The 24,084-nt window shown below is 39.4% G+C and overlaps 1 protein-coding gene across 8 annotated transcripts in view; it reads right to left on the minus strand.

Annotated features, from left to right (window-relative positions):
* Positions 1–24,084, minus strand: part of LOC134535434 (probable phospholipid-transporting ATPase IA) — a 263,150-nt gene that overhangs the window by 9,604 nt on the left and 229,462 nt on the right. For 3 of the 8 annotated variants that reach the window (XM_063374529.1, XM_063374527.1, XM_063374528.1), the window contains one exon: positions 5,948–6,045. The exons of 1 other annotated variant lie outside the window; for it this stretch is intronic. In XM_063374529.1, the coding sequence (XP_063230599.1) occupies positions 5,948–6,045 (98 nt within the window). 4 more of the 8 variants (XM_063374532.1, XM_063374531.1, XM_063374533.1 and 1 more) reach the window with 2 other exon arrangements.

A 24,084-nucleotide genomic window follows, 5' to 3' on the forward strand; every position in this document is an offset into this window, starting at 1 on the left:
AACTCACACCTGCTATAGGGGGAGACCTAGTGGTTCAGATCCTAGCAGCTCCTACAACTCACATCTGCTATAGGGGGAGACCTAGTGGTTCAGATCCTAGCAGCTCCTACAACTCACACCTGCTATAGGGGGAGACCTTCTGGTTCAGAACCTAGCAGCTCCTACAACTCACACCTGCTATAGGGGGAGACCTAGTGGTTGAGAACCTAGCAGCTCCTACAACTCACACCTGCTATAGGGGGAGACCTACTGGTTCAGAACCTAGCAGCTCCTACAACTCACACCTGCTATAGGGGAAGACCTAGTGATTGAGAACCTAGCAGCTCCTACAACTCACACCTGCTATAGGGGGAGACCTAATGGTTCCAACCTAGCAACTCCTACAACTCACACCTGCTATAGGGGAAGACCTAGTGATTGAGAACCTAGCAGCTCCTACAACTCACACCTGCTATAGGGGGAGACCTACTGGTTCAGAACCTAGCAGCTCCTACAACTCACACCTGCTATAGGGGGAGACCTAGTGGTTGAGAACCTAGCAGCTCCTACAACTCACACCTGCTATAGGGGGAGACCTAGTGGTTCAGATCCTAGCAGCTCCTACAACTCACATCTGCTATAGGGGGAGACCTAGTGGTTCAGATCCTAGCAGCTCCTACAACTCACACCTGCTATAGGGGGAGACCTTCTGGTTCAGAACCTAGTAGCTCCTACAACTCACACCTGCTATAGGGGGAGACCTAGTGGTTGAGAACCTAGCAGCTCCTACAACTCACACCTGCTATAGGGGGAGACCTAGTCTAGTGGTTCAGAACCTATAGCTCCTACAACTCACACCTGCTATAGGTGAGACCTAAGGGTTCAGAACCTAGCAGCTCCTAAAACTCACACCTGCTATAGGGGGAGACCTAGTGGTTGAGAACCTAACAGATCATACAACTCACACCTGCTATAGGGGAAGACCTAGTGGTTGAGAACCTAGCAGCTCCTACAACTCACACCTGCTATAGGGGGAGACCTAGTTGTTGAGAACCTAGCAGCTCCTACAACTCACACCTGCTATAGGGGAAGACCTAGTGGTTGAGAACCTAGCAGCTCCTACAACTCACACCTGCTATAGGGGAAGACCTAGTGGTTCAGAACCTAGCAGCTCCTACAACTCACACCTGTTATAGGTGAGACCTAGTGGTTCAGAACCTAACAGCTCCTAAAACTCACACCTGCTATAGGGGGAGACCTAGTGGTTGAGAACCTAACAGATCCTACAACTCACACCTGCTATAGGGGAAGACCTAGTGGTTGAGAACCTAGAAGCTCCTACAACTCACACCTGCTATAGGGGGAGATAATGGTTCAGAACCTAGCAGCTCCTACAACTCACTCCTGCTATAGGGGCAGACCTAGTGGTTGAGAACCTAGCAGCTCCTACAACTCACACCTGCTATAGGGGGAGACCTACTGGTTCACAACCTAGCAGCTCCTACAACTCACACCTGCTATAGGGGGAGACCTAGTGGTTGAGAACCTAGCAGCTCCTACAACTCACACCTGCTATAGGGGGAGACCTTGTGTAGTGGTTCAGAACCTAGCAGCTCCTACAACTTACACCTGCTATAGGTGAGACCTAGTGGTTGAGAACCTAGCAGCTCCTACAACTCACACCTGCTATAGGGGAAGACCTAGTGGTTGAGAACCTAGCAGCTACCACAACTCACACCTGCTATAGGGGGAGACCTAGTGGTTCACAACCTAGCAGCTACCACAACTCACACCTGCTATAGGGGAAGACCTAGTGGTGCAGAACCTAGCAGCTCCTACAACTCACACCTGCTATAGGGGGAGACCTAGTGGTTCAGAACCTAGCAGCTCCTACAACTCACACCTGCTATAGGGGGAGACCTAGTGGTTCACAACCTAGCAGCTCCTACAACTCACACTTGCTATAGGGGAAGACCTAGTGGTTCAGAACCTAGCAGCTCCTACAACTCACACCTGCTATAGGGGGAGACCTAGTGGTTGAGAACCTAGCAGCTCCTACAACTCACACCTGCTATAGGGGGAGACCTAGTCTAGTAGTTCAGAACCTAGCAGCTCCTACAACTCACACCTGCTATAGGGGGAGACCTAGTGGTTCACAACCTAGCAGCTCCTACAACTCACACCTGCTATAGGGGAAGACCTAGTGGTTCAGAACCTAGCAGCTCCTACAACTCACACCTGCTATAGGGGAAGACCTAGTGGTTGAGAACCTAGCAGCTACCACAACTCACACCTGCTATAGGGGGAGACCTAGTGGTTCACAACCTAGCAGCTACCACAACTCACACCTGCTATAGGGGAAGACCTAGTGGTTCAGAACCTAGCAGCTCCTACAACGCACACCTGCTATAGGGGGAGACCTAGTGGTTCAGAACCTAGCAGCTCCTACAACTCACACCTGCTATAGGGGGAGACCTAGTGGTTGAGAACCTAGCAGCTCCTACAACTCACACCTGCTATAGGGGGAGACCCAGTCTAGTGGTTCAGAACCTAGCAGCTCCTACAACTCACACCTTTTATAGGGGGAGACCTACTGGTTCAGAACCTAGTAGCTCCTACAACTCACACCTGCTATAGGGGGAGACCTAGTGGTTTAGAACCTGGCGGCTTATACATCACACACTTCTCATGGACACAAAAGTTAATGGTGAAGAACACAATATCTGTTACTACAAAATTTTTTTCAGAGACGAAAGAGGTAATGATGCAGGAACTAGCAAATCCTTTTAGTCATACCTGCCACAGGAATGAAGAATGGTGGCCTTGAACTATGCATCTCCTACAACTTACTTGTGATGTGTATCTGAAGTGTGTTTTTAGGTAGATTCAATGAAATACTACCTTTTGTAGCTGTTGTCAAGGTGCGATTTCCGGAAAAGTTTTGTATAGAGCTTCGTTTCAAGGTCTATAGACCCCAAAATATCAAATAGTATATTTATACATATATATACATATATGTATATATATATACATACATCTCACACACATACATACATTTCACATTTTTATAGACACGATACTGCCGTAACTTTTCACAAATAACTTTCAAACTGAAACATAAAATATAGTACTTGAAAATTTGTTCGAGTTCGTTAATGGGCAATATCTGACCGGGGTAGAAATGTGGAAAGTTTTTTAAAAAACTGAAAAATCACTATAACTCCCGTAATATGACGAATATCACATCATTTTGAACATATTATAATTTGTAGGAGAAATAGCAAAAGTGTTTTGTCTAAATACATTTTTTATACAACCAACAATAACTGCAAGAGTTGGAATAAACAGGGGTTGGAGGACAAAAAAATATAACTCCCTCATAAGCACACCATCAAATCCATTCAAATTTGTTTATAAATTTTATAATTTTTATCTAAAATTTTTTTCTGGAACAATTTTTTTTTAGACGAACCATTGCCGTAAGGGGTTGAAAAAAAGAGGGAAGAATTTAAAAAATTCATAACTTTTTTAGTAGGGACATTATTAAATCTTTTCAAATTGTTTGAATACCTTATAAATATTATCTAAAGCTTTTGTTTAAAATAAATTAATAATTTCTTAAGTAAGCATACCATCAAAAACGTTAACATTGTTCGTAAAATTATAAATTTCATCTAAACCTTCTGTCTGAAACATTTTTTTTTATAATTACTACAAGGGGTTGTAAAATCTTGGGATTGAATAAGAAAATAATAAAACTTCCCTGCCAATACTTTTAAGTATATTTTAAAACTTAAGTCTAAAATATTTTTTGTCTATCAAACCACTACTGAACGGGGAGAAATAACACCTGTAGAAAGACAAAAAATTCATTACTTTTTAAAATAGATGTACTATAAAATACATTATAATTTATTGTAAAACTCCCAAACTTTATATTAAATTTTGGCTGAAATAATTTTTAATGAAATGAACTATTACTGTAAAAACAGGGACTGCAATTAAAAAAAAAATTAAAACTTTCTTAGTATCAAATTGTGCAAATTTTATCTAACTATCTTAATAATATCTTAAACCTTTGTCCAAATAAAATTTTTATACTATCACGTATTAGTGCAAGCGATAAAAATAGTGTTTGAAAGTCAAAACTGTTGCATAACCACCTTGGTACGCATACTATTAAATTTGTTAAGCTATTCAATGCTGGATGCAATGAGTTATAACATTCAAAATATTTTTGCTGCTTGGAATATAAGAAAGTGTTTAGTAGATCTGTTTGTAATATTTGAGAACAAATAGGATGTTATGTAAATTAAGTTATTAAAATGTTCTAGAAGTTTACAAAACAATTCCAGACAAAATACGTACTACGAAATTTACTTACGCCTGTAGGCTGTTCCGAAAGAATTTTTTTTAAAATGCCTGTGGCTCAGACAAATTTAACTTTCTGTATGGTGAACCAGAACCCTTTATTATGACTTATACCGGCCACAGAATGAGAAATAGTTCTTACAGACCCTAAAACAATAAATTTTCACACCTACTGTAGATTAAAGGCATGGTACAGCCTAACACAGCATTTCCTACTATTCATATTTGCTGAAGATAAAAAACGAGATGGCACAGAACCCAGATTCGCCTACTTCTTAAACCTACAGTTGACACAAGTTTAGTGGTTCATAACATAACAACACCTATTAATACCTCCTGCCGCAAAACAAAGCCTTGTGCTTCAGAACCCAGTAGATTTTACTACTTATACCTGCTGATACAACGCCTGGTTTTTCAAGAACCTAATAGCTTCAACTACTCCCACCTTTCGAAAAAAATCTATTTCCTAATAATCCAGAAATTCCAATAGTTATGTCTGCCATGGAAACTTATAATGATGGTGTAGAACACATTGCTTTACTACTCATATCTGGTGCAGTAAAAAGGCATGGTTGCCTTGGGCAAGACAAGATGTGTAGCAATGAAAAACCCAACAGCTCAAACAGATTCTCTATGTCTTAAACATACGGCAAAGTAGTGAAGAACCCGGCAGCTATTTCATCCCACATGAAGCATAGTTCCATAGAAGTCAGCAGCTCCTTCTTCTCATACTTAAGATAGAAATAGAGTGTAGTAATGCAAATGATAACATCTACTAAAATTCACACATGCCCTTGACAAAAGGCTTGGTTTCGGAGAACTAAAAAGCTCCAAATACTTACAATTTAGGCAAACATAAGGTATGGTAATGAGAAATCAAAGAGTATTAAATATTCCTTTCTTAAATAAACACAAAGTTTGGTGGTGCAGAACAAAGTATCTCATCAAATTATCATAAACCATATTCACGGGGCAATGACATGAAGAATACAGCAGTCCCTATTAATAACACTTTATGTATAAGTAAGATATGTCAATGAAGAAACCAAAATTTGCACCTTTTCCAACATACCGTGGACACAAGTTCTCGTAGTGCAGAACCCAGAGGTCCCTTCTACTTATATCTACGACAGACAAGATGGCATGGTTCAGAACCCAGTAGCTCATTCTACTTAAGTAGGCCACGGGCGTAGTGTTTCATAACCAAGCACATCAGTTTTTTCACATCATCCATGGACACAATGTTAGGAGATTCAGAACCCAGTGGCTCCTAATACTTAAACCTTGTGTTGACATGTATCATGATGTAGAACCTGGATGCTCATGTTACTTACAGTTGCTGCAGACAAGGCTTTACTATGCTAAACCTTGTGTCTTTTTCTATTTGTATATGCCCTACGCTGCTCCTCCATATGTGTACATAACATCTTTAGTTAAGGTTCCTATAAAGAAATCCCCTTAATATAAGGGAGTGACTGAAATAATTCCTAATACAAAATTTATAAAGGATTTGCAATAATGTTGCAAGAAAAAGCTTCTCTTCAGCCTTGTATTGGAAACCGTGGTGAGCGCGCCTCGGACGTAAGTGCTGACTTACGTGAGAGCTCCACCTCCATATTCACCCGCGTGGCGGAGCGGTGGTGCAGGCTGAACACACTGCGCACATTTCTCAGCAGGCGCGCTGTTTCCGTTAATCTGAAAAGCACGGCGTGGTAGTCCGTGGACACGGCACTGCACACAGCGACCACATGCAGACGACACAACAAGCAGCCTTGCCGCCGTCTCCGCAGAGCCCTGCTCCCTGCTCACACAGCCACATCTTTGAGGTTTGTGTGCGTGCCAACCGCATTTTTATCATCCAGAAACCCATTGTGTGTTCAATACTTTTACAGACATGGATAAATGTGCTAAACTTGATTTGTCCACAAAAAATGATTAAAAATTACTACCAGGACCAACAAATTAAAAACGTAATATTTATTTTGCAAACATTAGTATTAAACAATAAAATCACTAAAATAGATATGCGCAATTAAGTACCGAAAAAAGTGTTACAGATAAGCCTAAAATATACCCACTAGAAAGGCTGTGTTAAAATTGCAGTAACCATGGCCAAATTATAATAAAAAAAGAAGAGTGGGCAATAAATATAAAAAGCCAGTTGAAGCCCAGGCAGAGGATAAAAGAATCAGTCTGAGGATTGGGCAGGACGAGGGAGGGGAAATAAGGGGTGGGGCCCGGAACCACCTTCAGTCCCTGATGTCACGAATAGATGGTGTCGCAGCTACTAAGTGGAACAGTAATCAGGTTTCACGACATTATTCATAATAGTTTTGTTATTGTCCCTAACACCTTGCACGTCAACCTGGAATATCGTCTGCTGCGATCCACACAGGAGCGCGCCAGCACGCGACCATGGTTGCAGCACACACCACTTCCCCTTCACGAGTTTACCCGCACTTAGCACCGGGCAAGCACGGAGCCAGAAGATACCATTCTGTTGTATGTTAAACAAAAACAATCCACCCAATTACATTGTCCGAAGTACAAAACAATGCACGAAGACTAAAATGAAAACAATCCCCCTAAGGAACACAAGGGGAAAGGGAAATATTTACATGCAATAAATTAAGGGGGAACATCTATATAAAAACTAGCGCTGAAACCAAATTATAACAAGTAATTCTTTAAAAAAAAAAAAAAAAAAAGATGACATATCACTACATCTGTATGTGTGTATATATATACATATATGTTTTTGTTTGGTACCTGTTTTGTGTGAATGATATGGTAAGGACTTCTCTTCCTAATTCTTTTGCTGTTAACTTTCTTATTATCTTTACTGATTATAAGTTGGTTTTCAGTGCTAGTTTATATATGTTTACCCTTGATTTATTGCATGTAAATATTTCCCTTTCCCCTTGTATTCTTATGGAGAATTGGTTTCATTTTCAGCTTCCTGTTTGGCACTTGGGGCAATTTAATTGGATAGAGAGTATTTTTGTAACATGCAAAAAATGGCCATTCTCTTTTAGCACCTTGTTTGCACTTCTGCCACGTGTGGCAAGTGTGGCCGAATTTGCCTTTTTTTTCATCGTGTGAGGATGTGGAGGGTACAACCTGTCGCTGCTCCCTAGTCGTTCAAGAAGGCAGTTTGTGATGCTGAGCTCCTGTGTGTATCGATGGCAGACGAGATTCCAGGTCGAAGGTGGATGCTGATGATGCCAGATGATGGCCAGGATTTTTATATTTATTTTTATTTTTTATGAATAACTAAATTAGTCTTTTGCACTCTAATAGCAATTGCACAAACTATCCGTGATGCCAGGGCAGGACGGTGGTTCTAGCTTAGGCCCATTCTGAGCCTGCCACCCCCTCCCCAAACCCTGGCTAATCGTCATTTTTTATTTACTACTGCATTATCTAATTTAGTGCTAAACACTATCAGAAAACAACAAAAACTGATTCCAATATTGCCAAAACCAAATTTTACATGCACAGCCAAATGCTAAAAACAATAAAAAGGTAGGTCTGTGTATAAAATGCTCTCATGCATTTCCATTTGCGAAATTTAATAATATATTGAAATCTATTCCCGCTTAAAATAAGTAACAGAACTCTAACAAGTAATAAAATGATAATAATACAAAACTTACAAAGATTTGTAAAAAAATATATGTATGATAAATGTACTATTAATATAAAAATTAATTTGTTCTACTAAGATTTTCCATTTGTAAGCCTATTTTGGTTGAATATGAATTAAATTATTATGGTCCGAGAGTCCAAAATATTTATAGCAGCTTCATCAATATTCACGACCAAGGATATGATGTCAACTAGATGAGTGTGTCACATGTCAAACTACCAACTGCTCTAGCCAGGACACTGAAGTGAGGCAGTGCCAACCACACATGATACTGCAGACAACTAAGGCATCTAGTGTCACTCTCGCAGCTTCTTGTAATCGCATCAGTATTGTAATATAGGATGAGATGCACAATTGTTAACAGAAAATGATGAGTTAACTGTGACTGACATTAAGTCAGTGTCAATGACATAGGCCAAATTTACATTGATGGTACTTACTGCTAAATAATAGGTACTTACAAAACCACAAACTTTATCAACACTTAATGTTTTATTCATACAAATAAATTTGTGTATAAATAAAAACAAGGTAAATATCGCAGAGAAAATAAAAAATAATTTTAGTAAATATTTTTACAGAGCTTTATTACCGACATAAAAAAGAATCTTCACTTAATCACTTTGTCACATAGTGCACAGTCCAGGATGACTAAAGAGAGACGACTACTTGTTGTGGGTGAGAAAAGCACATCTCCAATATTCAACCTCTTATCACATCGTCAACAGCCCGACAAGTCTGAAGGGAGATGAACAAAGTTTGCCATCCTTATTCGGCCACTGCCTAGCAGGCCTGAAAGGAGACAATGCCTAATAAAGGTGGGCTAAATATGCACCCATACACAATCTCTAAGTCACCTTGGCCACAGCCAAACATGCCTTAAGGAAGACTAATGCTTGTTCTGGGTGAGCAAAGTACGAACTAGATCCCAAGGCCTGGACAACCAGAGGGCGACAGTTGCTTGTTATAGGTACGCAAAGTGTACCACCCATATTCAATTCCAGGATCACTTAGGCCACAACCCAGCAGGCCCTAAGGTAGACAACTTCCAGTTGTGGGTGAGTACAATGTGCCCTCGTACTGAACCACAGCCAAGTAATCCTATAATAGATGTGGGTAAGCAAACAGTGCCACAAATACTACAATACAGAGCCCAGCACACCTTATGGGTGATGACTGAATGTTGTGAATAATCAAAATGTGCCAAAAATACTCAAACTTTAAGTCACTTTACTCAAATCCCAGCCAGCCTGATGGTGCCGGTTGCTAGTTGAAGGTAAACTGTGCTCAATTCGTATCCTTTCTGTCGCTGCCAAGCCAGCCTAAAGGAGACCACTCCTTTTCTGGGTGAGTTGAGTGTGTCAAACATACTCAACACCTTTGTCACATTGGAGACAGCCTTACATACACAAAAAGATGACGACTGCTTATTATGATGTGAAAATTGTGCCACCCGGATTCAACCCTCATCCAATGCAGCCACAACACTGCAAGCCAAGCTAAAGAGTGACGATAGCTTATTGTAGATGAGTAAAGTATGCCACCCTCACTCTACCTTCAAGTACTTTCGGGCACAACCAGCATGGCTAAAGCCAGGCGACTGCTTATGGCGGGTGAGTAAAGTGCTACCCATTTAAAATCCTAAGTTCTTCTGTAAGGCAATCTGCAAGGGTGATAAAAGGCTAATAAAAGATTTAATACATACTGAGTAAGAGTGAACGGTAGGTCTTATCGTTCAGACACTTAGTTGATAAGATTTAACTTTTCCCTGTCATGTTGTAGAGAACACCGGGTATGATCAAAAAAAGGGCCTAATGCTGACAATGTATGGTATTATAATATGTGTAATGCTGATTAGATGTAACTGTGTATTAGGAGACTCTCATCTCATATGTATATAACTGGGCATATTGATGTGAAAAAAAATCATTTAATAACTGCATTTTAATTTTTTTAATTTTATAGACTAATACACTAGATTTTTACCTGACGAAGGTCATGCCAGATGGAAGAGCACATTAATTTGTAGACTTACTGAATGAGAAACACACACTAACTTAATTGGACCACGAACCTTCCCCAAAACCTAGGGCCTTATATCCCCTTCTCTTCCCCGCCCGCAAGACTTTATCTTGAGTGTTTGAACTGGGTCCTAGGTCCGAAGCCATGTGGCCTCACATCATCTGACGTCATGGCAGCCATCTTGAATGATGTCACTATTGCACACTTTGTTATGGTTGCAATCTTGGATTGTGATATAATGGCCGCCATATTGGATCTGACATCACACAATGACCTAGATTTTGAACTTTACATTAGACCTTGACCTTTGACCTCAGACACTATCTTGTTCTCAGCTCTCTAGCATTGCACACCCCACACCACAAATGTTGCACTTTTCGTTATGGTAGAACATTCCATCATTTTGAATTGTGATGTCATGTCCACAGACTTCGATCCGACAAGTCACTTCTTCTATTCTGGCGACACAGTCGCCATCTTGTTTTCGTATGCAGGGCACAATCTTAGATGATGTTACGACCGACATCTTGGATTTTTTCTGTTCTGCTGGATGTTGCCAAGTTCGCATAACTCTGTCTCATGCCCATAAGGTTGATGTTCCATTACCTTCCAATGTTGTTGTGGTCCTTATCGACATATTAAATTAAATTTTTTTAAACAAAATACACTGAAAGCACAGTGATTCGAACCATGACAGCCTGGGCCAATGGGGTGGTAAACATACGGCCATCTAGACATTTACCAGACTGAGAATTAAATAATATATATGAAAAAAATAACCCATATTCAGGCTGGATTTTTTTTTTAATTTTAGGGAATAATAGTATCACCTGCTAGCAGGTGTAGCCACCATCTTTATTTTGAATGTTTGCTACCAGGAACACTAGTTAACACACATCGTCTGCTAAAGGGTGCTGCTGCCATATTGTTTTCAGTAATATATAAACGGAGCACTAGTATCACATAGTACACACATCATCTGCTAGAGTGCACCACCAACATAATAGCTTAATTTTTACCTGCTAGAGCACAATAGTAATTATTACCAAGGTGTCTGCCATCTTGTTGGCAATCTGGACCAACAAATTGAAATTCTGAATTATTTAGTTAGAAATTCTGAATAAATTAAAAAATCATCAAAAAATGCTTATTAAAATAATGATTGAATCGGTCCATTCCTGCCCTTCGTTCGATCCTTGACTGATGCAGAAAAGATAATTTCGGGTAAAATATACTAACTTAATAAAATTACCTCAAAGTGACCAGTTCAAGAAATAAAGAAACAAAATTACAAATAAAAGATTTATAAGAAAATTATTATCATTTTCTATTTCTGCATCTGTTACCCAAGAATCAAAGCGAGGTGGGAAGCCCCACCACTTGACACAGGAACATTCATCACTTCCTTTGAAAAACTTTTCCACCAAGTACTTATCGGGATACATCGTAGTCTGAATCTCTTTGGCATAGAAGCAACCACGAAAATGCTTGTGGTCCAAATCTTCAAGACAGTAGGTCCTTGGCTCAGATTCATGTACATGTGTCACACGGAAAGTTCAGGACTCCGATTTGCAGTAAAGTATTTCTCGAAGACGCCTGTCTGCTTGGAGATACACACAATGCCACCGAGTTAGCTTTACACTTTCATGGATCTTTCTTCTTCGTGTTGGAAAACACTGTTCGAAGGAGGTGATCATCCTTTATGTCTTTGGACTTCATTTTCATGGTATAGAGCACCATGGATTTGTATTCACCTATTAGTGTGGGCTAGATATCGAGCCACTAGTAATTTCCATAAGCCATAAACCGTTGCCACATTTTGGTGCGCTAAGTTTTATTAAATATTTTGACGAGACACTACTAATTGTAGAGTAGCGCTTGAAGCAAAACTTTTTCACTAAAGCCATTGTTGCCTTGCACTACCCTTTACTCCAATATTTTTGAGAAAAACTAGCATAAAATTTAGAACACAATACTTCGATGCCTGGCCGCGTGCAACACTGACAACACTCAGTTTGAAACCGCTGCCTAAAACAAGATTGTTAAGTGATGTACATGCTAATGAATGCATTTAGAAGAAAACATGTAACTAATGACTAAACTACAACTGCTGAAGTTGTAACTTGAGGCACATAAACATGAGTACCTATTGAAAAAACCATACGTATAACAAACAATAAAATTAATGTGGTCGCACATTTATTTGTGAGGAAATATCTTCTCATAAAACATAACATGTTATTAAAATGTGTTTATAATTTACATACATTTTATCACTTAAAATATAAAGTTTGCATTTAAAATATGCAAGCCGGGCAGCATGTTTAACGACATCGACACAAACACAACTACTTAATGCTCTGGCTCTGGCGTAAAGGGGACAGCCTGTTATCAGCGGCTGTCCCTTGAGGCTCCTCACTGAGACCTCAGCTCTGGTGTATTTCATCCTAACTTATCGTTGATAACAAACAAGGCCTGGAAACATGTGCTAGCCTGTGTAAAAGAATTACAGTATTGTGCAGAAAACCCAGAGTCAGAGTGGAGTGATGAATAAAGTTTGCTTAGCTCCTAAAAGCATTATTGCAAAGTTACCATGTTTTTCAGACTAACTAGCTAGGTCTATTATGATATTTTAATAGAAAATAAAGTTCAGAAATAAAAGTTTTTTAAGAAGGTTACCCACTGGGAGAGGTAATTGTGTAAGTGACAACAACCAAATGTTTAGATTTGATCATTGGTTTATTATATTATTGATTATTATTATTCTTAATCCTTTCTCTTGCAGCAGTTTTACGGAAAGAACATTAGGTGAGTTCCGATAAACTTGAACAGTAAGCTAGCCATGAGCTGACCATAAAAGTACACTTAACATTACATACACGAGTTAAGAAGTGAAATTTACAGAAAGCTGGTACCATAATATTTAATTAAGCTGTCGGCTGGCCAAAATGATATTAAGTATTTATTTTTATAATATGAACAACCAAATTCATAGATGCTCATAGGTGCTAGAATGTCCTATTGCTTAGTTTCCCTAGTTTTTCTTATAAAGCTGTGAAATGTATGATGGAAAACTGTAGTGAAGGCAGACCGAGCCGGCAGGCGACACCAGGATGAGTGGCCGTGAGAGCTCCTGCAGCAGGGGGGGGGGGGGGAGGGGGTTACAGTTGGACCCACACTATGCAAGTAGACACACCAAATATAGTGAGACCAGTTGGGGAAAAAAAGAGAAATAAGCCAAAAGATGCAAGGTAGGCTAAAATAAAAAACAAGGCACATCACTTACCATTTGGTGGGTAGCACAGAATATAAGATCAAGATAGCACGGCTGACGCCTGACCCGTGGGACCGAAATGAAATACTCGTGTGAAGTGACATTGCTAAATTGACAACAAGATTAAAAGAGAAAGCGACTACATCTTGCCACAGGCAGTGATCGGTCTCTATCTCAGCACAACCACAAATTTCGAGTCGGTCGAAGTTTCGCCAGTGTTTTCTGCAACCTCGGAGACTTGAATGAACAGTGGACTTTCATCACTCAGTGCAGGTGGTCACTCGCCTGAAAGTGTGTACAGTGGCATCCGGTCCCAGGCCCGCGGCAGATCACCGGCTCCTGTCGACTCGTCGCTCGAGCGGAGCTCTTCAACCCTCGACAGCTCCAGACTCACCGCGGCGAGGAACTGCCACACGACAGCTCCTGTACCGACTCCAGCTCACGGACGCAAGAGAGGCCACACTCCACCTTCCACGTCTCGTTGGCCAGTGTCGCTTCGCTACTCCCGTCGTCACGAACATTACAAGTCAATCCTCGGGACTAACACACGTGGCACTTGTCGCTGATTGATGACATGGGTAACTGTCACATACCAGCCTCCGTTAGACCAGCATCATTGCTGCGTGCTCCATTACATATGCCCTTCTTCTCGTTCTACTCGCTCCCTCTTCACTTGCCGGGCGAGTAAAAATAGTGACCTCGCCGGTGAGACTTTCAAGGTACTAGTTGTTATTCTAACTCTTCAATAGCATCCAAACCCGAAGAGTGAGTGGTGGGGGATGAAGGTGGTGTCTATGCTGGGATGGGTAGCCTCGGCCTCTGGGAATAGCTGGATCACCAACACCTCTCCTGTCTCGCTTATACGGCGTATCCGTATCCACGCCCGTCGGGGCCCCAGGCCGGTAGGGCTCACGCTAAGATGGCTGGAATTGTTAGGCTAAATTTTTAAGACTATCATTATAGTGGTTGCAGTTCACCGTCATAACCTCAAATAGGAAATTTTAAGATAATAAGCCCCTCTTAGAGGGAAATGACTCCTCTCTGAAGTAAATTGGCCCCCACAGAATTTTTGATGAAAAAAGGAAAATTGATTCATAAAATTTAGAAATTTTTTCTAGAAACTGAGAAAATTTAAGCTTTTTTTGGATACATTTGAGGAAAAATGGGAAAAACTGAATCTTGAAACAAAATAATAATTTTGTCCGACCACCGGAACGATACACTTCCGCAGTATTCCACATAAATCGATAAAGACGTCAAAATCCTTTCACACACCACGTGTTAGTAATCTGTGTCCCATGTCATGCAGTCATCTTCTACGAGGCGCAATTTTTAAGATGCAAAATTCATACCAATTGAAATGGTGCTCGGTGAGAATATTATGTCCTGCCCCAATGCAGCTGTGTGCAACATGGAGGGTGCAGACCCTCAACTCTCGAGCGGTGGAAGCACGTTGTCTAACCTCCTGGGAAGTGGGGTGGGATGACTCGGTTGGCTCCTATGCTCGGATGTGGCGAGATGCGACACTCTGCGGCACTGGCCTAGAGCACGGGTCTCCGTGTGCCTGGGGGCTCCAGTCCGAGTCAGCTAACTGATAGCCACGAGTCATCGGTATGTTCGGATTACATACGGGTGCTGCAAAGTCCACTACACGCCTGCCGATACGCCGTGTCGCTAACCATCCATCACATGTACGATCACGCCGTTTCCGAATGATGCACAGGACACTGTCTGCTACATTCACCAAATCATCCAAGCTGCTTCCAACACTGAAGAAAATTTTTTTTTGTACGTGAATATTCCTGAAACTGTTCAACAAAATCTAGATATAAATTTCCCTTGATTAAAATTAATTTAGAACTCAAATTATGAATTATATTTTCAACATAGTGTTATTAAAGCTCTTAAATATAACCTATATTGTACTTGCTGACAAGTGTTTTAAACATTTATTATTGCGTGAACATATTTTTTGTAACATCTATAATGATGATCGCCAACTATTTCAAATGTTAAAAACATAAAGATGCAATCTATAGGTTTAGATTTTTTCTGGTTACATCTGGTGTTACTAGTTCTTATGTAAATGCTTGTACAGTTTCATGTGCAATCTTAAACATATTATTTGACGGAAGAGTGCTTTAAGCACACCTTGGCTGTATCCGAATACATAGGGATGCGTCCTTAGCACACACATCCCTACATCCCTTAACAAATGCAGCCACAATGTAGAGGACGCATTTCTAATGGATGGATTGTATCCGAATACTTTTACTACTAGCACCACCTGTTGACTGTCAGTCGTACTAATGTTCACGCAGCCATTTTGTGTAGGAATATCTACGAATATTCAGCAAAACGTAAATAATAAATACCTACCAATTAAAAAATAATGTAACGTGTATTATATAGATGTTAGCGATCCAAATAAAATACATTTTATAAATTGTAAACTTTAAAAATACTTATGAGTTTTGAATTATCCTTTAAGTTTAAATTCGTATTTTTATTATATTTATTAACGTCTTCATTTGTCTCTGTTTAAGTTATCACTTTCGCTTATAATGTTTTAAACAAATATTATGCTGAAAATCTGAAGTAATATTATACACAAACAAAATAAAACCCGATTCCGAAGCTAATGGATGTAGGGACGCGTTAGTGGATGCGAGTGTCGCATCCCTAGAAATCTCGAATTAGTGGATGCGTGAAGGGATGCATCGGCATCCCTTGTGAGAATTCGGATTCAACACAAAGATGGCCGCGTCCACTACGATGCACTTTTAGTGGATCCCTTAGCTAAGGGATCCATTAGGCCAGTATTCGGATACAGCCCATGATAGTGTCCACTGTTGGAGAGAATTACGCTCTTAATTTAGGACATGTTATTTTTTAGTTTTTTACTTTACAGTCAAGTTTTGTTATATCTGTCACAACATACTGCACACATTAAATAAAGTATGATTTTGAAGAAAAAAACCTGGGTAGGTGTAATTTAATTAAGATATCAAAAAATGAGTAAGAATTTTTTTATTTGTAAATAACATTAAATTTTTCAAAGCACCAAATATTACAAACTGTACAATATCTAGCCAAATACTAGTACTTACCTATTGTTGGATCCACATAATGTTATGTTGATGTTACTGAAGTGAGTAAACTATTTTACTGAGTAAAATGAGTGCAATTCACATCCTTTGTGATTAAAAGTGAACACAGACAGTATTTTACAGGAAATATACAATACAGATGCAAGCAGGCATATGTACATAGCTTGTAAATGTTAGGTCTGGTGTAATTAATTGCAATGGAGCATGCAATACTTTTTATTTTTATAATTCTTAAATTTATAGTTTAGTTTATCAAGCCCATGCCAAACCACTAACACATTGTCAATGCCCAATGTTGATTCGCAGTGCATGCAAGTCAGTGGCTTGGTAAATAATACTTACACCTTGCCAGCTGTCCGATCTCATGCATTGTTCTGAGAATTGTAAAAAAAGAAATTTTATCATCAAAACAACATATATAGTTGTTTTAATAATACAAAACAACAGCAAAATCAGTACATTGCTACACATAAATAGAATAATGGAAGATAAAGACTTAAAATTTATTTATTTTAGGAGAAATTTACTTATATTCTTATAAAATTGAAAAATTTAAATAAAAATTGAAAAAAAATAATACTTAAGTATACTACAAATTACTACTTATTTACTTGCTATCCTTGACTTGTCATCATTAAAAAAAAACTTTTTGTTTGATTTCAGCCAGTAGACATGTGGGAAAATAAAATAATTAAAACCACACAACCGTATTGAAAAGAAACACAAATATATAAAATCATTGAAAAAGTTCTTAAATAAATTAAATATTTTTTATTAACACTAATAAAGGAAACAACTTAAAATATTCTACGGTAAATATTGTAGATTATAAAAAAAACTAATATAATGCAGCTTCAATTTAAACTCCAAAAAGTATAACATGAAATAATTATGATATAGGTTCGTCTGCGCATGTATCGTATAGTAGAGTGCAAGTGCATGTAGAGATGCGACACACGCCGGCCAGACACTGCGACCAAGCTACAGCACGCCTCGCAGTGGGTAGGTTGGTAGCCCTGGGTCCTGACACAGGCTCCAGCCCGGAGTTGGGGAGCCAGCGGCAATCTTGTATTACGTCATTTCCGGCGGGCATCTTGCACAAATTGTCCTTGCCCTTTAACCTTAGCAGCAATCTTGAATTACCCCGTATGGTTTTCTAGAACATTACGACATTTTAAATTATAATATCACAATTGCCATTTTGTTTCCTAGAACTTTCCACCATTTTTGAATCTATCACTCCATTCCCACGCGATGCTTTTTTTGTTACAGGGGCATCACCATACTAATTTCGTCTGATAGAGACAGCCATCTTGTTTTCATCTTGATTTAATCTGATGGATTTCGCCATCTTTGTATCTGATGTTGGTTCATAAAGTACATCACTGTTGTTCTTCCTCATGCATGTAAGGCTGAGTTTCTATTTCCTAATAGTATTATTATGAACCTTATAGACCAACAATATGTCAATTTGCTTTACAAAATCCACAAATTATTTAAAATTATTAGCTATTTTGTTCATGAACTTTATCATGGCCGTCATTTTTTCTTAAAGCCTCGGATGTAGTAATACTTTTTAATTTAATAATACTTAGCATATAACTTTTCTTCCAACTAATGTAATTAATGTATTTTATTAATAATTCCATCCTAGTCGTCACACCAACTTATACAGTAGGACCAGTAATTTTTCAGAGTCCTTACTCACAAGTAATATTTTAGGAATGTATCTTCTAAGAACGCACATTTTGCTTCTGTGTGTTTAAAAGTTTCATGGAAGCATGTATTTTAATGTTTACATCTTTGTTGATTTCTCTCTTCTAAGCAGGTACATGTCTGCATTTGCATATTTCAAAGATGCATTAAAGCAGAAATTTTTATAATTTTACGTCCATATTTTCTTTTCTGTATTCTAGTATGTTATATTTTTCTTATTCTTTTATTTAAATACATATATCTATTGTTATAACAATAGGTTTGATTTATTATCTTAAAGGATAAATTTAATAAAAACTAATTAAAATGATTAATACTGAAAAACAAGCAAAATAAATGTTATACAACATATCCCCGAACCTTCACAAAACTACATAAAAACATCAAACATCGCCAAGATGTTTACGTCCGCAACTGCGTTTGCTTGTTTTCTGTTAGAACTTTAGGTATCGCGTGGATGATGGAGTAGCGATTTCCTTCATCTCCTGTGCTATACAAACTGCTGTGCCCACTTTTATACAGTTAGGCATGACAAAAGTTATAGCAGTAATTAGGCATTGTGAAAGATGTGCTTAAGAAACTTACAAAAAAAAGAATTACAAAGGATTCATCATAAAATAAGTAACAATTTGTTACAAACAGTTGTAAATCTCGTTTTTTGATTTCATATATATTTATATATTGCCTAAATTTTTTAAAATAAAGTGTAAAAAGTAATTAAATAAATTTGTTATACACAATTAACTTTTTCCACATTGTTTTTGAAATAACGTTACAATAATAAACCAACCATCCCACATATCAATATTGCATTGATTTACTTTACCTTTTAATTTAATTTCGCATTATCACAGTTCCCTCGCTCACTTCATGTAGGTTACAACAATCATACAGAACAAATATACACTTCCACAGTACCACCACAGTTGTAAACTGGATTTTTCATTGTGGAAGTGTGTGACCTACACAGTTTATTACTATAATTTCTCTCTTTTTAGACTAACCATACAAAATATTATTCAAATACCATTTCATACTATATCATAAAATTTCAGTTACAAAGAATGCATTTCATTTATATATTTTTTGAAAGATATAAATTGTTGTTCACATGTTACGTTGTCGCTGTGATGCCATCCCTACTCACGAATCTCAAAGGAGAATAGGGTATACCCGAGCGACCATAGTGTCTTAACGATATCCTTCTTGCTCCTGATGTTGTCGTTAGAAGTTATCGAGTCCCCTCGAAGTCGCGCTGTCCCGACGATAAGCCCTGTCACCTTACAGGCCAGTCTCGCGACCTCACACAGGCACGTGAGTAGGAACGGTGGGATGGTTCTGCCAGACGAATGGGCCAATCACAACTGTGTCACTGTACCAGCACTTGACCACTGGAATTATGTAAGGACCGCAGAATACTGCCATTCGGTTATAATGCTATGCCAGGACAATGTTTTATATTTATCGATTACGAAAGTTCAACACTCGAGATGTAGTGAATATTAACAATAAACATTATGGGCTGGCAAAAACAGCACTGACTAATGTAGATTAAACATTTAGGTGAGATGGTTGTACACATTTGTTGTGATATTTAACAGGCGACACATTGCACACTTTCTTACCGACATGTTACTGGCCCCCTTACAGTAGGTACTTCGATGTATGTGGTACCAGCCCACTATTTAGTATTTGTGCTAGGCAAATACTCACCCAGTTATTTCTAGGTTGCTGGATGAGGCATAGAGACATTAAACTTTTATTTTAGATTAAAATATAGCATTGTCAGAGCAATTGCAGCGATCTTGCCAGTGTTTCCAGATGTCCTTGCACAAGCGACTGCAAATGTGTTTTGAAGTTGACAGTGGTCAGTTTAAGTACTTGGTGAAATAAAATTGTTTTAGTACAGTTTTTTTTGCCACTATCGTTTATATCATAATTTATAAAGTAACCATGTATTGAAAAATTAATCTCATAATGTTTTGTCATATGCATGTAACACTTAAGAACTTTATTATTACAGTTCCTGCTTTATATATCCATTCTAACTCACTCCGAAAACAAAATTGGCACAAACACCATTTGGCTCCCACCATTTCTCTACCAATTTGAGATCTCGAATTTGTCGGAGACTATTTTCCCTTCCTCTCACCAAATGAAGTTGTGATGACAGAGTCTAAAAGCACACTGACAGATGTAATGTTCACCAGGTGCTTGTGCCAAATGAAGACTCGGTAGTGGCACCTGACCACCGCAGACAGCTACAGACAGCTACAGACAGCTACAGACAGCTACAGAAAGCTAGAGCTGCAGTAACAGATGGCGACACTGAACAGCTTCTGCCACAGGGAGACGAGGAGGTGGTAATACAGCACATAGTGCCACACTGACAGAACTGATATTCATGAGGCGGCGGCACCCTGAGCAGCAGCAGGTGGATAAGTTCACTTTGCCCAGGGAAACTCACTCATTTCTCAAATTATCATTATTTCCCCCCCTTAATTTTTTTTATTATTTTTATATTTAAGTATGACGTGATAAAGCTATGAACAGTATTTCTGAGATAATGTACTGTAATTTCATTTTCATTTATAAAATATATTTTATGTGTAACATCTCAGCTCTCGGTATACATACAGCATTTAGTGGAAATAAATCCGTGAATGCAACAGAAGAAACGGAAATGTGTAACAACCGCAGTGTTGCCATCTTTAATGGATGACGCGAACCTAAGTTCAAAAAGACAAAGAAAATATTTATAGTATAAACATTTAGTGAATTTTATAAAAACGGGCAATATTTAAAAAAATCTTTTTGAAGATTCAGGTCCAATACCAGTGTTTAGTACTCTTGATTCAGCTTTTGGTAGAAATGATTTTGTACATGGAAAATAAGTCAAATAAACTATAATGTGTAACCACAGACCTATCATCTGTGAAAGTCTCAGAAATCTCGAAAAGATAGCAGACCTGCATGATGAAACCATATATAATGTTTCATGAACATTGCAAAATAAACACTCCACATAGACATTAAAAAAACTTTGTAATAGTACAAGAATCCTTTAATACTTTGTATTAAAACTTATAGACATAAAAATGACAAATTAAAAAAATACATTAGAATTGACATTGAAACATTGAGATAGCGCAGCATTCATCATATTGAAGAGACACAACAAATTGTTAGCCTACTTAAATTCGAAACCATAAAAAATAAAAGAATTTCGTGATGAAAATTTTACTGTTAAATATAAAATGTTGAATCACCTCAATCAGGTTAAGGTTTGATTGTAGAAAGTATCAACAGAATTATTTCAGTTGTTTAAGCAAAAAAAAAAAATTACAAACATATACTTAGGGCTGTAACGCAGACAGGACGGCGACGCGCCTGGCTGGCGTGCTCACACGGCCACTGGTGTCACGAGCCGTGTCACGTGTGCCGTCCACTGACGCAAGGCGTGCCACGCGTGCCTGGCCGGATTACAAGGACGTCGCTACCTACCCCCTCTATGCACCACGGGCTATTGTCACCTTTAGTGGCCCGGGAATTCCGGGCTTACAGAGGCTGCTGCGAGGAGTGGCGTGAATAAGCGTCGCTGTTTCTGGGTGTTCCGGGCGACAGGTCGGCCCGGGATGACGCGACACATCACGGCTGCTCTCATCCCTTCCAGAAGGACGCCACGGGTATATGAGCAGTGACGCCGGCCTCCGCGGGAGTTCCGCGAGTGGAGGGAAGTGCGACATCGGCGAAGGGGTGAGAGACCCCTCGAGAGTGGCGCGACGAGGAGCGACGGGATCGCGAGAGTGCGACTGAGTGGCGCGACGTGGAGCGACGGGATCGCGAGAGTGCGGCCGAGTGGCGCGAGACTGTGTGTGTGTGGACAGGCGCGAGGTGAGGGGCGACCCAGCTCCGGTGAGGAGTGCGAACTGCGGAACTTGTCAGACATCGAGTTACTTACGAATAAACATTTTTATGTGTGAGTGATTGATCAGATATTTTTAAGTACAGTTATTTATTAGTAATGAATATATTGGTAATTAATAAAACGGCAATAAAAATTATTTGGGCTATACATTACGAAATCCAGTTTCCCCACATTATACTCGTAACAAGAAGTTTTAAGATGTATTCAGGTTAATATTTTAAGAATTATACATTTTGATTCACATATCCAATTTTCATATAATAAGTGTATTTGTAACATGAGAACACATGATTTTGCTCGTTATCGAGGTCAGACGTTTCATATTACTGGAGAGTACTGACAGACTTGATCACATTTTTTTGTATTAGTTGTTTTATAAATTCAATCCATTAAAATAAACAAAATAGAAATTTGAATTTTCTTTTTTCCTAAATTTCCTTTTTACCCTAAATTCGTTGGAATAAGCAATATTTTCAGATTAGCGTGACGATATGTCTAAATGTTTAGAAATTAATACATAAAACTGCCAGCCAATACAAAACCAATTTTAAAGTACAAATAAGTATTTTAGTGTGTTATCATTAGTTATTTTTTAAGTTCTTTAGTTATGGATATATGTATATGGGTTGTGTTTGTAATTAATAAGACATACTGACTGAGTAAAAAGAAATTGTCAAAAAAATATATTTCTTAGAAAAAATTACAACAATTGTGTACAACATAGATAAAGCATTTGAAGTTTGGAATAAGTTTGAAATATATTACAAATAACAACAGAGCCCTACAAAGCTATTTACATTACATATTTACAAACAAACGACAGCATGTCCTCACATGACTATCAATAATGGCTTACAGACACTGAATAACAGCAAGGCACGTGTTAATTAAACATTAACAAACACACAGAACAAAAAACACACAGAAAAAAAAACTGCAAAGTTTTTAAATTGACACCCACTGAAAGTCATGATGTGTGCTTGCATTCTGCTAAGATGCGAATCTCATAAAAATCGCTGTACAAATTGCAATTATAAATATTGAGGGCTTGTTTGGAAGTCCTAAAGCAGGGGCGACTCCCAGGGGAAGGGGAGCCCGCGGGGTCATGTCAGGGTCACAAGCGGGGGGCCAGGGCCTCCTGCCCAACACCCCCCTCCCCCCGGATCTACACCCATACTAATGTATTTTCAATCCGGAAAAAAAAACCATTCATTTAAAATATACCACTTCCAAATGTAGACTTGTTTTCCTAACACACACACATCATGACTTGCGACGTCCCCCACAGAGGACCACAGCACAGAGTAGTCTCGCCCTGGGCCGGATGCAGGATGCTGGAGGCTGGGTCCACACTACAGCTTCTCGTAAGACTCCATGCACCATGCACGGTCGGAGCTGGCACTGCCCATCACGGGCACGACCGCAGCAGATCTGGCCTTGCCGCGGCTAGCGAGCCACAGCCAGCATTAGCAACAAGCATGCCAGGCGTTCGCATGCCCGCCTAGCGCTGGGCACAGACACATCATGCCACCACTACTGTCCAGAGCTCCCGTACCCTGTTCAGTGAGCAGAGGGGGGAAATACCAGATATATATTTAAATGTTTGACTGGAGGCGACTGGAAAGCGAGGTGTGTCACTGCTGTGGGGAGCTGTGTCCAAATGAAGGCGTACAGCGCAAGCCGAAGGGATGCCGCCTGCTACGAGTACAAGCAAGACATGCAACTTGCAGAGTGCATGCAACCTCTGTCCCAGGAGAGACAACTAGCTGGAGATATGATAAGCAGTGAGCAGGAAGCGAGTTAGCTCTGCCCCAGAAAAAACTAACATTTCGCAGGGGAGTTGCAGCTGCATGGCGAGGCAATACTCGGTGAACGCTATGCAGGGGCGGGCAAGCGTAACCCCTGGATCATGTAAGGAGTTTATTATTATTAGAACCTCTATCATCCGCGACCATGTCAGGACGAGGGTAGGCGAGTCGCTAACGCCACGTCAGCCGAGGTTGCCGCCTCTCGCTGAAGGAAGGGCGGTGAAGTG

This window comes from Bacillus rossius, chromosome 8, assembly GCF_032445375.1.
Source record: "Bacillus rossius redtenbacheri isolate Brsri chromosome 8, Brsri_v3, whole genome shotgun sequence".
Classification (NCBI taxonomy): domain Eukaryota; kingdom Metazoa; phylum Arthropoda; class Insecta; order Phasmatodea; family Bacillidae; genus Bacillus; species Bacillus rossius.